This window comes from Hylobates moloch, unplaced genomic scaffold, assembly GCF_009828535.3.
Source record: "Hylobates moloch isolate HMO894 unplaced genomic scaffold, HMol_V3 SCAFFOLD_15, whole genome shotgun sequence".
Classification (NCBI taxonomy): Eukaryota; Metazoa; Chordata; class Mammalia; order Primates; family Hylobatidae; genus Hylobates; species Hylobates moloch.
In genome coordinates, this window is record NW_026652290.1 from 81,172,641 (window position 1) to 81,185,590 (window position 12,950).

At 49.4% G+C, this 12,950-nt stretch overlaps 2 protein-coding genes across 2 annotated transcripts in view; both read right to left on the minus strand.

Moving 5' to 3' along the window:
* Window positions 1–12,950, minus strand: part of ABCG8 (ATP binding cassette subfamily G member 8) — a 31,656-nt gene that overhangs the window by 14,676 nt on the left and 4,030 nt on the right. Inside the window, exons 4-8 of the mRNA XM_058428117.1 lie at window positions 11,457–11,558; window positions 9,745–9,901; window positions 3,704–3,942; window positions 3,042–3,174; window positions 2,660–2,929 (exon numbers count right to left, since the gene is read on the minus strand). Of these exons, the coding sequence (XP_058284100.1) occupies window positions 2,660–2,929; window positions 3,042–3,174; window positions 3,704–3,942; window positions 9,745–9,901; window positions 11,457–11,558 (901 nt within the window). The remainder of the gene's footprint in view (window positions 1–2,659; window positions 2,930–3,041; window positions 3,175–3,703; window positions 3,943–9,744; window positions 9,902–11,456; window positions 11,559–12,950) is intronic.
* Window positions 9,824–12,950, minus strand: part of DYNC2LI1 (dynein cytoplasmic 2 light intermediate chain 1) — a 72,204-nt gene continuing 69,077 nt past the window's right edge. Inside the window, exons 14-15 of the transcript XR_009210120.1 lie at window positions 11,457–11,558; window positions 9,824–9,901 (exon numbers count right to left, since the gene is read on the minus strand). The gene's annotated coding sequence lies outside the window, so the exon portion shown is untranslated. The remainder of the gene's footprint in view (window positions 9,902–11,456; window positions 11,559–12,950) is intronic.

Here is a 12,950-nt window from a genome sequence, read left to right on the forward strand (position 1 = left end):
CCTCCTGGGTTCACACCCTTCTCCTGCCTCAGCCTCTCCGAGTAGCTGGGAGTACAGGTGCCCACCACCACGCCCGGCTAATTTTTTTTTTTTTTTTTTTTGTATTTTTAGTAGAGACGGGGTTTCACCATGGTCTCGATCTCCTGACCTCGTGATCCGCCCGCCTCGGCCTCCCAAAGTGCTGGGATTACAAGCGTGAGCCACCGCGCCCGGCCCTGATAGTGAGTGTTCTATCCAGATAGTGAGAATCCTATCCAGATAGATAGTGAGAGTTCTATCCAGATGGTGAGAATTCTATCGAGACAGATAGTGAGAGTTCTATCCAGATGGCAAAAGTTGTATCCAGTTAATGAGAGTTCTAGCCAGAGAGAGTTCTATCCAGATAATGAGAGTTTTATCCATATGGTGAGAGTTCTATCCAGATAGTGAGAGTTCTATCTTTCACTGAAAATTAATAACTTGGCCTCCCAGGCACCCTGCTGAAAGCAGGAGAATGTCTGTCTGGAGGGTTCTAGGGACCGGCCAACTTTGGGTGGATTTCTCACTGACTCCTTGGTCAGCTGCTCTGCCCCAGGAGGGAGACAACACACTTGGCTATAGACCCAATCTGATCAGCCCCTGCCTCCTAAATCCCTGGGATGCTAACCTGTGGGGAGCACCAGGCAGCCCCACACAACAGCCATCCTCCTGCAGTGCCTCTGCCTTCTACCTCCAAGGCCCTGGCAATGCCAGAAAAGGCAAACTGAGCCCAGCCACAGCCAGGATCTCCCTATACCCAGCTCAGTCTAGGCCCATGCATGCCTGCCCACCCTCCCTCCATTCCTTTCCCAGAGTCTTGGCTTGGCTAGAGGTTCCCCACTCCTCTCTCTTCCCCTTCCCTCCTCCCATATCCTTTTTTTTTTTTTTGAGATGGAGTCTCACTCTATTGCCCAGGCTGGGGTGCAGTGGTGCAATCTCAGCTCACCGCAACGTCCACCTCTCAGGTTCAAGTAATTCTCGTGCCTCAGTCTCCCAAGTAGCTGGTACTATAGGCATGCATCATGCACCCAGCTAATTCATGTATTTTTAGTAGAGACAGGGTTTCACCATGTTGGCCAGGCTGGTCTCAAACTCCTGACCTCATGTGATCTGCCTGCTTCGGCCTCTCAAAGTGCTGGGATTACAGGCGTGAGCCACTGTGCCCGGCCCTTCCTCCCATTTTCATAACACATCTTAAGACAAGATAATGTCTAGGTGGGGTCTTACAAACCACGATGTGGCCCCCTAGTGTATAGCACTGTAGCTCAAAACATCCGATTTTTGGGTACCCCAGGCCCCGTGTAGCTCTTGCATCCCAGGTTGGTGAAGGGTTCCTGCCCCAGGGCTTGCAGGCCACAGCCCCCTCCAATAACAATATAAAATGTAAAAAAGAGTTTTCAGGTCTGCTGTGGACACTCAACTTCTGGTAACCCCTCTCTGGGGTTACTTTAAATTATTCCCTGGTGGCCAGCTTGGCAGGTGCCCTTTGGCCCCTATTCAGGGGATGGCTGGCCTGAGGATGACACGCCGTCAGGAAGCCAGGCTGCCACCTCAGCCCAGGGAGGGAGGTGACCTCTCTGTGAGTTCATGCAGAATGTGAGTACAGAGGGCAAGGGGCGGCCTGTCCTCCTGGGGGAAGGATGGTGGAGAACTTGGGACACTAGGGGGAGGGCGTGGGCAGCTAGACGAGAAGTCATGGCCAGGGCTGGGCACCAGTCCCAGTTCTGTGCCTTACAACTGTGCTGGAGCAGGTGTTTAGCTCTGCAGGCTCCAGGCTTCTCATCTGTAAAGACAGAGATAGCCTTGGCCTGGCAGAGGCTTGAGAGTCAAACAGGAGACCCTCTGAGCCTGGCATGTTCGGGCCCTGTGTTTGCCTTCAAGATGATCGCTGTTGTCCTGTTTACTGGTGGGGTCCTTGCTACAGTTTGCCATCCTGGGTGGAAGCTGGGGGCTCAGGCGACCTACAGGACAAGCCATGACCGCTGTTCCCCTGGGACCTGGTACAACCATGCTGCCTATCCAGCAGCCATGCCCTTCCTCAGCACTCAGGATCTCAGGCCAGGCACCTGGGAAGGAAACTGTCCCCTGCAGAATGAAGGAAGCGGCTCATGCTCCTTGAGTGTAATATGCTGAGTGTTCAGGATCCAAACAAAGGGCAAGCCTGGGGCTGCCAGAGCAATTTTCATATCTAGAGATTCTCTGGCGAAGGCCACGACCCTGGGCCCCTCCCTCTGCCACCCTGCACCTTCAGGCTCCCTGCCGCTGTGGGGCAGGGCATGTTTTAAGATCTGGTGACTTCTTGACCTTAAAGGTTGCTTCCCTACCGAGCCTGAATAAAGACTCTGATCTTTATTGATCCCCATCCTCTTGGATTCCACGCCCTCCCATCTTTGGAGCTTGCAAGTTTCTAATCTATCATGCACAGAAGGGTGGCTCTTTGTCAGAAGCTTCTATTTCCAGGCCCTCATTTCCAGCATTTGATACTTGGCAAACCACCCCACGTTCTTCCCCATCGTTGCTCCTCCTCTCCCGAAACCTCTGGGAATTTCTCCCCTGAATCTTTTCAGCAAGCTTGGGCAGGGTTTAAGCATTGGGGAGGCCCCGTGTGCCAGGGCCCTGAGTGCTGGCCTTGGGGACTCACCATAGAAGTCAGCGGGGTTGCTGTAGCGAGGACAGGGGTAGCCGATGGCTGTGAAATACTGGACCATGTGCTGGGCCGCCCCTAAGTAGATGGGGGTGCCAGATGTCATCAGAAGGACCAGATCAAACAGCCTGAAGATGTCGGAGCGAGGCTGGTGGAGGGAGACGAGCACGAGTCGATTGCCTTTGGCCAGCCTGAACAAGGTCTTCACCAGGTTATGGGCAGTGAAGCTGTCGAGCCCAGAGGTAGGTTCGTCGAGAATGAGGATTCCTTCCCAACACAGAGAGGAGCCTGGTGAGTCGGTGGGGCTCTGGCCCAACCAAGCCAAGCCTGAGGGGACCACACAGGTCCCTCTGCCCCTGTCTGCCCCCCAGGCCCTCACCTGGGTTCCACAGGAGCTGCACTCCAATGCTGACTCTCCTGCGCTCGCCCCCCGACACCCCCCGCACATACATGTTGCCCACGCGGGTGTCAGCGCACTGCCTAAGCCGCAGCTCTGCGATCACGTCCTCCACCTGTGGGCCAGAAGGAGCTTTGAGGCCACCCCAGGGGCCTCCTTCAGGGCTGGACACATTGTGACCCCAAGGATAAAGGCGCCCGCTCCTCCGACTGGGTTTGAAAGTGAAGCGAGACAACTCCCGCACTTGAGTTCCAAGCTGCAACATTGGCTCCCCCGATTCTTTCCACAGGTCCCGAGCGCCTCGACGTGCCGGGCATAGTGCCCTGTGTTAGGAACGTGGCCGTGTACTGGGGACCATGGCTCTCTACCCACATGGAGGCCCAGAAAACACACAAACAAATACACTCATCCCACATCTTGACAAGTGCAGTGACGGGAACCAATGGGCTGAACTAGCTTCTGGCAGGCTGTGGGGTTTGAAAGGAGGGCGGAGGGCGGGCTGCAGCCCAGGGTGGGCGGAAGGCAAGCTGAGTCGTTCAAACTCGACCTGTGGCTCGGTCCTGAGGCAAAGCAGCAGGGGAGGAGTGGGGCATGGACACTGTGGCTTCTTGGACCCGGGGTCACCACTGGGGCCAGTTAGTTACCCTTTTGTCACGCTGGGCCTGGGAGAAGGTTCTGGGCAGCCGCATCTGGGCGATGAAGGCCAAGGTCTCTCGCACGGTCAAGTTGGGGAGCAGCTGGTCGTGCTGGCGTACGTGGGCCACGCACTTCCTCACCAGCTGAGGTGAGCTGGGCTGCCCGTTGATCCAGATCTGGCCTGACTTGATCTTGCCACCGTGACCTCGGCCGGTGACCACGTCCAGCAACGAGGCTCTCCCACAACCTGCAAAGCCACCAGAGACATCCCTGAGAGCAGAGCTTCTGTGAGGGCCAGTCTGGCAGCCACTGCTCCCCACACACTCTCCAGGACCCCAGACTACTCTGTCCGTGCAGATGTGGCCAGCCCCTAGATAGGTGGCATAGTCCCTGGACCTAGATGGGGTGGGCCCAGGACATGGAGCTCCAAGCCTTCTGTCTGCAACCAACATGAGCACCCCCGTGGGGCTGCGAGGCATGATGGTGCTGGGGGTTCAGGCCAGGCCAGCCAGTGGTGGCCCGACAGGAGAAGGCTAGAGTCCTAGATGCCACAGGGCCAGCTGGTGCCGGGAGCATTTGTCCCCTCCTGCCACCAACCAAGGCCCTTTCTCCCCAAGCCAGGCTGGTGTTAACATAACTATTTTTGGTTGGCAAACATGCCAGCAATGTCTCATTGTTCAATGTCGGTTGGCTCAGAAGCTGGCTTTGCGAGGACTAATTTGGAGCATTTATAGAGTGTCTTTTAAAAATGCAAAACCAAATCTATTTTGAGAAATAATGGAGGAAAAAATAGAGAAATAATAGAAGTGGAAACGATTTAAAACTACAGCACAGTATACATATATGTTCTGACTGTATCTACACCCATCTCTCTTCTTTTCATCAGTGGTACTTTTTTTTTTTTTTTTTTGAGACAGAGTCCTACTCTGTCGCCCAGGCTGGAGTGCAATGGCATGATCTCAGCTCACTGCAATCTCTGCCTCCCGAGTTCAAGCAATTCTCCCTGCCTCAGCCTCCTGAGTAGGTGGGATTACAGGCACCACCACGTCTGGCTAATTTTTGTATTTTTAGTAGAGACAGGGTTTCGCCATGTTGGCCAGGCTGGTCTTGAACTCCTGACCTCAGGTGATCTACCCGCCTCGGCCTCCCAAAGTGCATCAGTGGTATTTTTAATTCTCTTTTTTAAAAAAAGATTCGCCTAACTGAGGGTGGAGGATGGGAGGAGGGAGAGGAGCAGGAAAAAACACTTGGGTACAAAGCTTAGTACCTGGGTGATTAAATAATCTGTACAACAAAACCCCGTGACGCTAGTTTACCTATATAACAAACCTACTTGTGCACCCCCAAACCTAAAATAAAAGTTAAAAAAAGATTCATTGCACTCGAGTTAACAGCACCCTCTTCTGAATGATGTACTACTTATTATTGATTTGAGAAAGTAAGCATCAGATTGGATCTAGTTTCCAAAAGCTTTCGGCAAGGCCCTGTCTGTGACAGCTGTTCAAGCTGTGAATGCCGATTGGGCTCAGGCTCAGAACATCTTCCTACCGTGGAGCTAGGAACGAGCTCTTTCCACTCCCCCAGATGGAGTGTTTTCTGCTTGTTTGCTTGTTTGTTTTGGAGATGGGGTCTCCCTCTGTGGCCCAGGCTGGAGTGAGGTGGCATGATCTCAGCTCACTGCAGTCTCTGCCATCCAGGTTCAAGATATTCCCCTGCCTCAGCCTCCCGAGTAGCTAGGATTACAGGCACCTGCCACCGTGCCCCCCACCACACCCGCCACCACACCCAGCTAATTTTTGTAGTTTTAGCAGACACGGGGTTTCACCATGTTGGCCAGGCTGGTCTCGAACTCCTGACCTCAGGTGATCCGCCTGCCTTGGCCTCCCAAAGTGCTGGGATTACAGACGTGACCCACTGTGCCCGGCCCCAGATAGAGTTTTGATTTCCTTACTGTATATTCCTTTTGGAGGGCAAGTTTTCCAAGTTGTGTTCAAACAGACTTGTCACGTGTTGAGCCAATACACATGTGATAAGTCCTTCCTGCTACACACTATGTGCTTCTTGCAGGAAGCCCCACAGCACCCAGTGCAAACCCCCAAAACCAAGAAGCTTCCCCATGTGATCTTTCTGGTTACTGTGCAGAGGCTTTCAGGGTAGGAGGGGCCTGTGCGCTACCTCTGGGTGTACCTCATTTAAGATCCCTGAGAACATGAGTGAAGCAAAATAGCCAGTAGAGAAACCTGGGAGAAAAACTTCAGAGCCAGGCTCCAGGGGCACAGGGGACTTCACCAACATTCACAGGGACCACGGATTCCCACTCAGAAAGCAGGAAGGCCACGTTTTCTGAGCAAAACTTTGTGAGAGAGGTGGGGAGCCTTTCCAATGGAGGATGCTTGTGGCATCTGGGGAGACTCTCTGATATGGTTTGGCTCTGTGTCCCCACCCGAATCTCATCCGAAACTGTAATCCCCACGTGTCGAGGGAGGGACCTGGTGGGAGGTGATTGGATCATGAAGGCAGATTTCCTCTACGCTGTTCTCATGATAGTGAGTGAGTTCTCCTGAGATCTGATGGTTTAAAAGTATTTGGCAGTTCCTCGCCTCACTCTTCTCTCCTGCCCCCATGTAAGATATGCCTTGCTTCCCCTTTGCCTTCCACCATGATTGTAAGTTTCCTGAGGCCTCCCCAGCCATGAGGAACTCTGAGTCAATTAAACCTCTTTTCTTTATAAGTTACCCAGTCTCAGGTAGTTCTTTAGAGCAGTGTGAAAATGGACTAATACACCCTCCATGAACTAAGACAAAACACCCACTGGCATTCAAGACCCTTATTCAATGGCTGGAATCTCCAAATCAGTAAACTCATCAGTTGGAAACCACTTTTGGCATTGCTGAGAGTATAAAAGAAACTAAAATGCCTAGGGCTGTTTTCTTTTATTTTCTTTTTTTTTTTAGACAGTGTTTTGCTCTTGCTGCCCAGGCTGGAACGCAATGGTGCAATCTCAGCTCCCTGCAACCTCCACCTCCAGGGTTCAAGCGATTCTCCCACCTCAGCCTCCCAAGTAGCTGGGAGTACAGGCACATGCCACTGCACCCAGCCTGGCTGTTTTCTTTATATTTTAAAAATTATGGCCAGCATTCTTTTGTGTGTGTGTTGGGCAGGGGGAGAGGGGGACGGCAGTAAAAGTCACAGGAAGTGTAGTTGATGAACTTTTCTAATAAATCATTTTAAAAATTTCAGCTGCTCAGTTAAACTAAATATGGCCTGAGACTGCCTGCATACTTTGAGTTCCCACAGAGCAAACTGCAAGCAAACTTAGTATGTAAACAAACTGCAACTTATCTTAGCAGTATATTCTCTTAAGACAGAGACGGGCTGAAACAAGTTGCTGAGTCTCAGCCAATCATGGCAGCCAAGCATCAGCCAATCACAGGCTACCAACTGATGAGATCCTGTCCATACCCAACACCTGATCACATCACCCTCAAATAAATAAGGTGAACACGCAACTGTAACCAATCAGCTATTTCTGTAGGGCACTTCCTTTTTCTGTCTATAAATACTGCCTGACCAAATTGCTTGGGGGAGCTCTCTGAACTGGTCCTGTTTTTGAGTGCTGCCAGATTCGTTAATCATTGTTTGCTCAGATAACTCTACAATTTATTTGTCTAAAGTTTTTTGTTGTTGTTCTGTTTTTTGTTTTTTGTTTTTGTTTTTTTTTACACAGGCAAGTAAACCTGAAGCCAAACAACACTGAATCTATAAACAACCAGGAGATGCTGGGTGCAGTGACTCACGCCTGTAATCTCAGCACTTTGGGAGGCCAAGGCAAGCAGATCACCTGAGGCCAGGAGTTGGAGATCAGCCTGGCCACCATGGCGAAACCACATCTCTACAAAAAGTACAAAAAAAAAAAAAATTAGCCAGGCATAGTGGCACCCACCTGTAATCCCAGCTACTCGGGAGGCTGAGACATGAGACTCACTTGAACCCAGGAGGTGGGGGTTGCAGTGAGCCGAGATCACACCACTGCAATCCAGCCTAGGCGACAGAGTGAGATTGTCTCAAAAAACAAAACCAAACCAAACCAATTAAAAAACAAAAAACACAGAAGACTAGTCAATGTAATTTATTCATTCCTTTCTAAGAGACGGGATCGTGCTCTGTTGCCCAGGCTGGAGTGCAGTGACGCAGTCATAGTTCACTTCGGTTTTGAACTCCTGGCTCAAGCACTCCTCCTGAGTGGCTGGGATTACAGGGGCATGGCACTATGCCCAGCTAATTTTTTAAATTAAAAAAAATTATTTTAGCAATGGAGTCTCCTCCCTATGTTGCTCAGGTTAGTCTTGAACTCCCGGCCTCAAGCAGTCCTCCTGCCTCAACCTCCCAAATAGTCAATATAATTCTTGCTCAGCCTTTCTGAACTTTCCTCAACCACAAATCAGGGGTACTGACAGCTAGAGGGTCGTATGTGCAAAGTATTAACCATGATGACCCTAAGTAAAGACCCACGTGTCCCCTAGATGCTGGATTCAGGAAGAGAAGGCAGATATAACAAGAAACACTACCAGATGTTATAACTAAAAATACAATAGTGGGCCCATGAGGGATCCACTTTTTTCTTTTCTTTTCTTTTTTCTTTCTTTCTTTTTTTTTTTTTTTTTTTTTGTGATGGAGTCTTGCTGTGTCACCCAGGCTGGAGTGCAGTGGCGCGATCTCGGCTCACTGCAAGCTCCACCTCCCAGGTTCACGCCATTCTCCTGCCCCAACCTCCCAAGTAGCTGGGACTACAGGCGCCCACCACGATGCCCAGCTAATTTTTTGTATTTTTAGTAGAGACGGGGTTTCACCGTGTTAGCCAGGATGGTCTCAATCTCCTGACCTCGTGATCTGCTTGCCTCAGCCTCCCAAAGTGCTGGGATTACAGGCATGAGCCACTGCACCCGGCCGGAATCTACTTTTTCCTTATTTAGGTCAGGATTGCAGGGACAGGGACAGAGTGAGAGGGACTTCATGACTGTGATGCTGTTTCAGTTACAAAGTGCATTTATACATAAGATTTCATTTGATCTTTGGTTATACAGTAAACAGAACTTATCTACCAGACGGGTGTAAAAGTATGGAGCAGATGTTTAAAAAATTAAGTAATCTCTACCTCTGGAAATGATTAATTAAAAGATATAAAATGCTCTCTCTAACACTATGTAAGGGAGAAATGCCTTGATCCGAGAATGATGAAACCAAAGTTCTAGTTCTAGCTCTGCATTAAATATGTGTCCTTACGAGAATCCCTCAATTTCTCTGGATTCCAGTCTCCTCATCTGTCAAATGGAGGGGAGTGTGCGTGTGTGTGTGTGTGTGTGCGCGCGTGCATGCACACACAGGAGGATACTCTAGACACACTGAGGAGTAGGGAGTTTGAACACCTTCCTCTGAAAATGCTTCCAAACTGGTAGGGAGAAAGAAAGGTGGAACATGATGAGAATGAACTCTGTTCCCCAAGCCCCCTTTCAGCTCAGACATTCTCTCATTTTAAATTTGGCCATGGAAATGACAATTTGAGGCACTCCAAGAACCTGGCTGTTTGCAGACGAATGAAAGTTGTGCTAAGTAAGACGCTGGAGAGGCTGTCTGAGAGGTGAGAGTGTGGCAGGGGCTGTTTGGCCATAATCAGAATGTGATTGTGGAGGAACAACCTGAACCAATGCCCCTCATGGCTGGAGGAGTCTGAAAAGAACATTACATGCTGAAGCTGTTTGCTGATCTCTCCATCCAGGTGTCAGCCAAAGTCAGATGCTTTGGCCACAGCCTCGGGTGGACAAGAGGCGCACTCATGGCTCTGAACAACAGCACCTACCCACAAGCCAGCAAATGGAGGAGCCAGGATTTGAGCCCAGGTCTGTCTGACCCAGAACCTGTGCTCTCAACCATTCTGCTGTATTATTCTACTAGTCAGGAAAGAGTTCCATTAAGAAGCATCCATTTGTCCAAAGGACCATTCTACATCCCCGGAAAGAAACCATTGCCCAGCGATTTGCCTTTCCGGTACCTGAGCTCCCTATGATGGCCAGCATTTGCCCACTTCTCACTTTGAAGCTTAGGTTCTGGACGCCCAGCTCACAAGAATTCTGGCGGCTGGGAGATGTCCAGGGCATCTTGAACTGAGCCAGGTGCTCAAACCAAGGGACCTGAGAGGCCAGGTCCACCTGTGGGGAGATATCAGAAGGTTCCTTAGAGAGCTGAATGGTTCAGAGGGCTTCAGCAACTTCTGTTCAGCGTCTTCGTTCCCCAGGTGGCCCCTCTCCACAGAGGATATGTCCTCACCTACACACAATAGGCCCCAACCCAGGTTCTACCAAACACGGAAGCGGGACCCATGTTGAGAACCTGTAGCTGCTGTTTCCAGGTCTGAAGATAAGAAGAATGAAAATCATGTACAGGCCGGGCATGGTGGCTCATGCCTGTAATCTCAGCACTTTGGAAGCCTGAGGCAGGTGGATCACCTGAGGTCAGGAGCTCGAGACCAGCCTGGCCAACATGGTAAAACCCTGTCTCTACTAAAAATACAAAAATTAGCCAGGCGTGGTGGTGGGTGCCTGTAATCCCAGCTACTCAGGAGGCTGAGGCAGGAAAATCACTTGAATTTGGGAGGCGGAGATTGCAGTGAGCCAAGATTGCACCACTGCATACCAGCCTGGGTGACAGAGTGAGACTCCATCTCAAAAAAAAAAAAAAAGGAAAAAAGAAAATCATGTGCAATAGTGGTACAGAAATAAAAATAAAACACAAAGCAAAATGTCTTCACTTGATACTAGCAATTTACTAATAATTTATCAAATGTTTACTATGTGCAAGACATTGTGTTAATCACTTAACATCCATCACCTTATTCAATCCTCATTGCAAACCTATAACACAGATACGATCAGAATCCTTGTTTTACAGATGAGGCTCAGGGCAGTTAAGTAACTTGCTCAAGGTCACACAGCTGGTAAGTGGCAGAGCAGAGAGAGGCTCATTGGCTTGTCCCAACTCACACCCACAGGAAGCCAGACTCAGGCCTCTGAAGTTCACCATCCCAGGCCCCACCATGTTCCATCTGGGTCCCTGGGGAGGTGTGGGAATATGGATCCTTGAATCTGACCAGGGGGTTCCTGGGTGCCTCTGAAAGGTCAGTCGTTGTCTTTGCACTCTGGATGTTTTATAAGCTCCAGGGATAGTACATTTTACAAAAAAAAAAAAAAAAAAAAAAAAAAAAAATATATATATATAAAAAAAAAAACACATATATATATAAAACTGATGAAATCTGAATAAAGTCTGTAGTTAATAGCATTGTACATTGTTAATTTCTTAGTGTTCATAATTATACTATGGGTATGCAAGATGTTAACATTAGGGGAAGCTGGACAATGGATATATGGAAGCACTGTATTATTTTTGCAATTTTTCCCAAAATCTAAAGTTATTTCAAAATACAGTTTAAAAAGAGCCCCAGAGACATTTTTTCTATAGGTTCACGCATTTTGCTTTATGTTTACACAACAGTTTCATTCTCTTTTCAAGCCTCTCAACCTCCAGCTCTGATATATGCCATTGATGACACCTACTGCACCTGACACGTGAGGCATCAATGTGGACTGGACTCTGTCCTTGGGGGTGGAGGGCCTGCAAGGTGGGCCCACCCTTTTATTTCCACCTGGGGAATCTCCTGGCTGTCCCTGCCTGCCCCTCTCCCCTTGAACCCAGGCATGCCTCTACCTGGTAGTTGAGGTCTCTGACCTCCAGGGTGTTGGGCTGGCCACTGTAGGTGAAGTACAGGCTGTTGTCACTTTCAGAGGAGAACAATCTATCCTGGAGGCCCTGTGGGAGACAGGACAGGTGAGGGGCTCCTTTGGAAGCTGCTGAGAACATAGGAGAAGACAAGGAGGAAACTGACAGGTGAGAGCAACTTCTTAGAGCCGATGTGGTTAAATCTCAAATTGGCAACAGATGGGATTGCACAGTTGGAGCCTCGGGGCTTTGGGAAAATAGGAGCGTTGACAAAGGCCCATTTCCTCTTCCCTTCGGAGAGAGGTTTGGGGCTTCTCCCGGGGCACCTCCTAGAGAACCTCAACCTCAGGCTGGTGGAGCCTGAAGCCAAGCAGCTTCTGGTAAAGAGACTCAGACTCCTGACTGGAGAGAGCTCTATAAACAAACCTCTGTGCTCTGAGAGGACCTGACTGGAGCAGGCAAACCCTTTGCCTTTAACTTTCTCTTCCCTGCAGCTGGCTTAATATCTCCTGATGCCAAACAGACATGACACATGCAGCACGTGAGGGGGAAGCAGGTGTTGAGAGTTAATGCCCAATATTCATGAAGACACCACCCTGAGAAAAGTTCTAACAAACATCTTAGTCCTCGCTAACATCTGGCATACTTCTCCTCACATCTGATTTTGATGAGGAGTTCATGCAACAAAGTGATTGAAAATGCTGCTGGGATCTTTGAGAGGAAGTCCCTCTCATCATCGTCATCGTCATCGTCATCATCATCATCATGTTGTTGTTATTGTCGAAGTGGTGGTATATTTGAATGTACATTAAAAATGTTTCATGGTGTCAGCTGATACCTTTGAATGGTATTAACCACCTGCAGATCTGAATTCCTCCTATTTTGACAATTCAATCATTTAAATCATTGAGGCCCAAACAAGCAACTAGGAAGTCCCCCACCATTTCTTTTTCTTTGGATTGGGTCTTGCTCTATCACCCAGGATGGAGTGCAATGACAGGATCACAGCTCACTGCATCCTCAACCTCTCAGGCTCAAGCAATCCTCCCACCTCAGCCTCCCCACCATACCCAGCTAATTTTTGTATTTTTTGTAGAGACAGGGTTTCGCCACGTTGGTCTCAAACTCCTGGGCTCAAGTGATCCACCCACCTCAGCCTCCCAAAGTGCTGTGATTACAGGGGTGAACCACCTCGCCTGACCTACATTTTTTACTGCATTCAATTTTTCTTACATTTCTGTCAGGCAGGAACAAGTATACTTTCATTAACAAGTTCCCATAGACTTTCCTCCTCAAGCTACCATTCTCACGCTATACATTCCTTCAATCAACCACGCACCCAACAAACACTTATGGGGAGCCCAGAACATCCTTCGGGCTTGGAATTTGGGATATGACAATGAAAAGGCGGTTGAAAAGCTTAGATTTTGGCAGGTGAGACAGGTGATTAGGATGGAGCGAGACAGACCAGGCAGAGAGGGA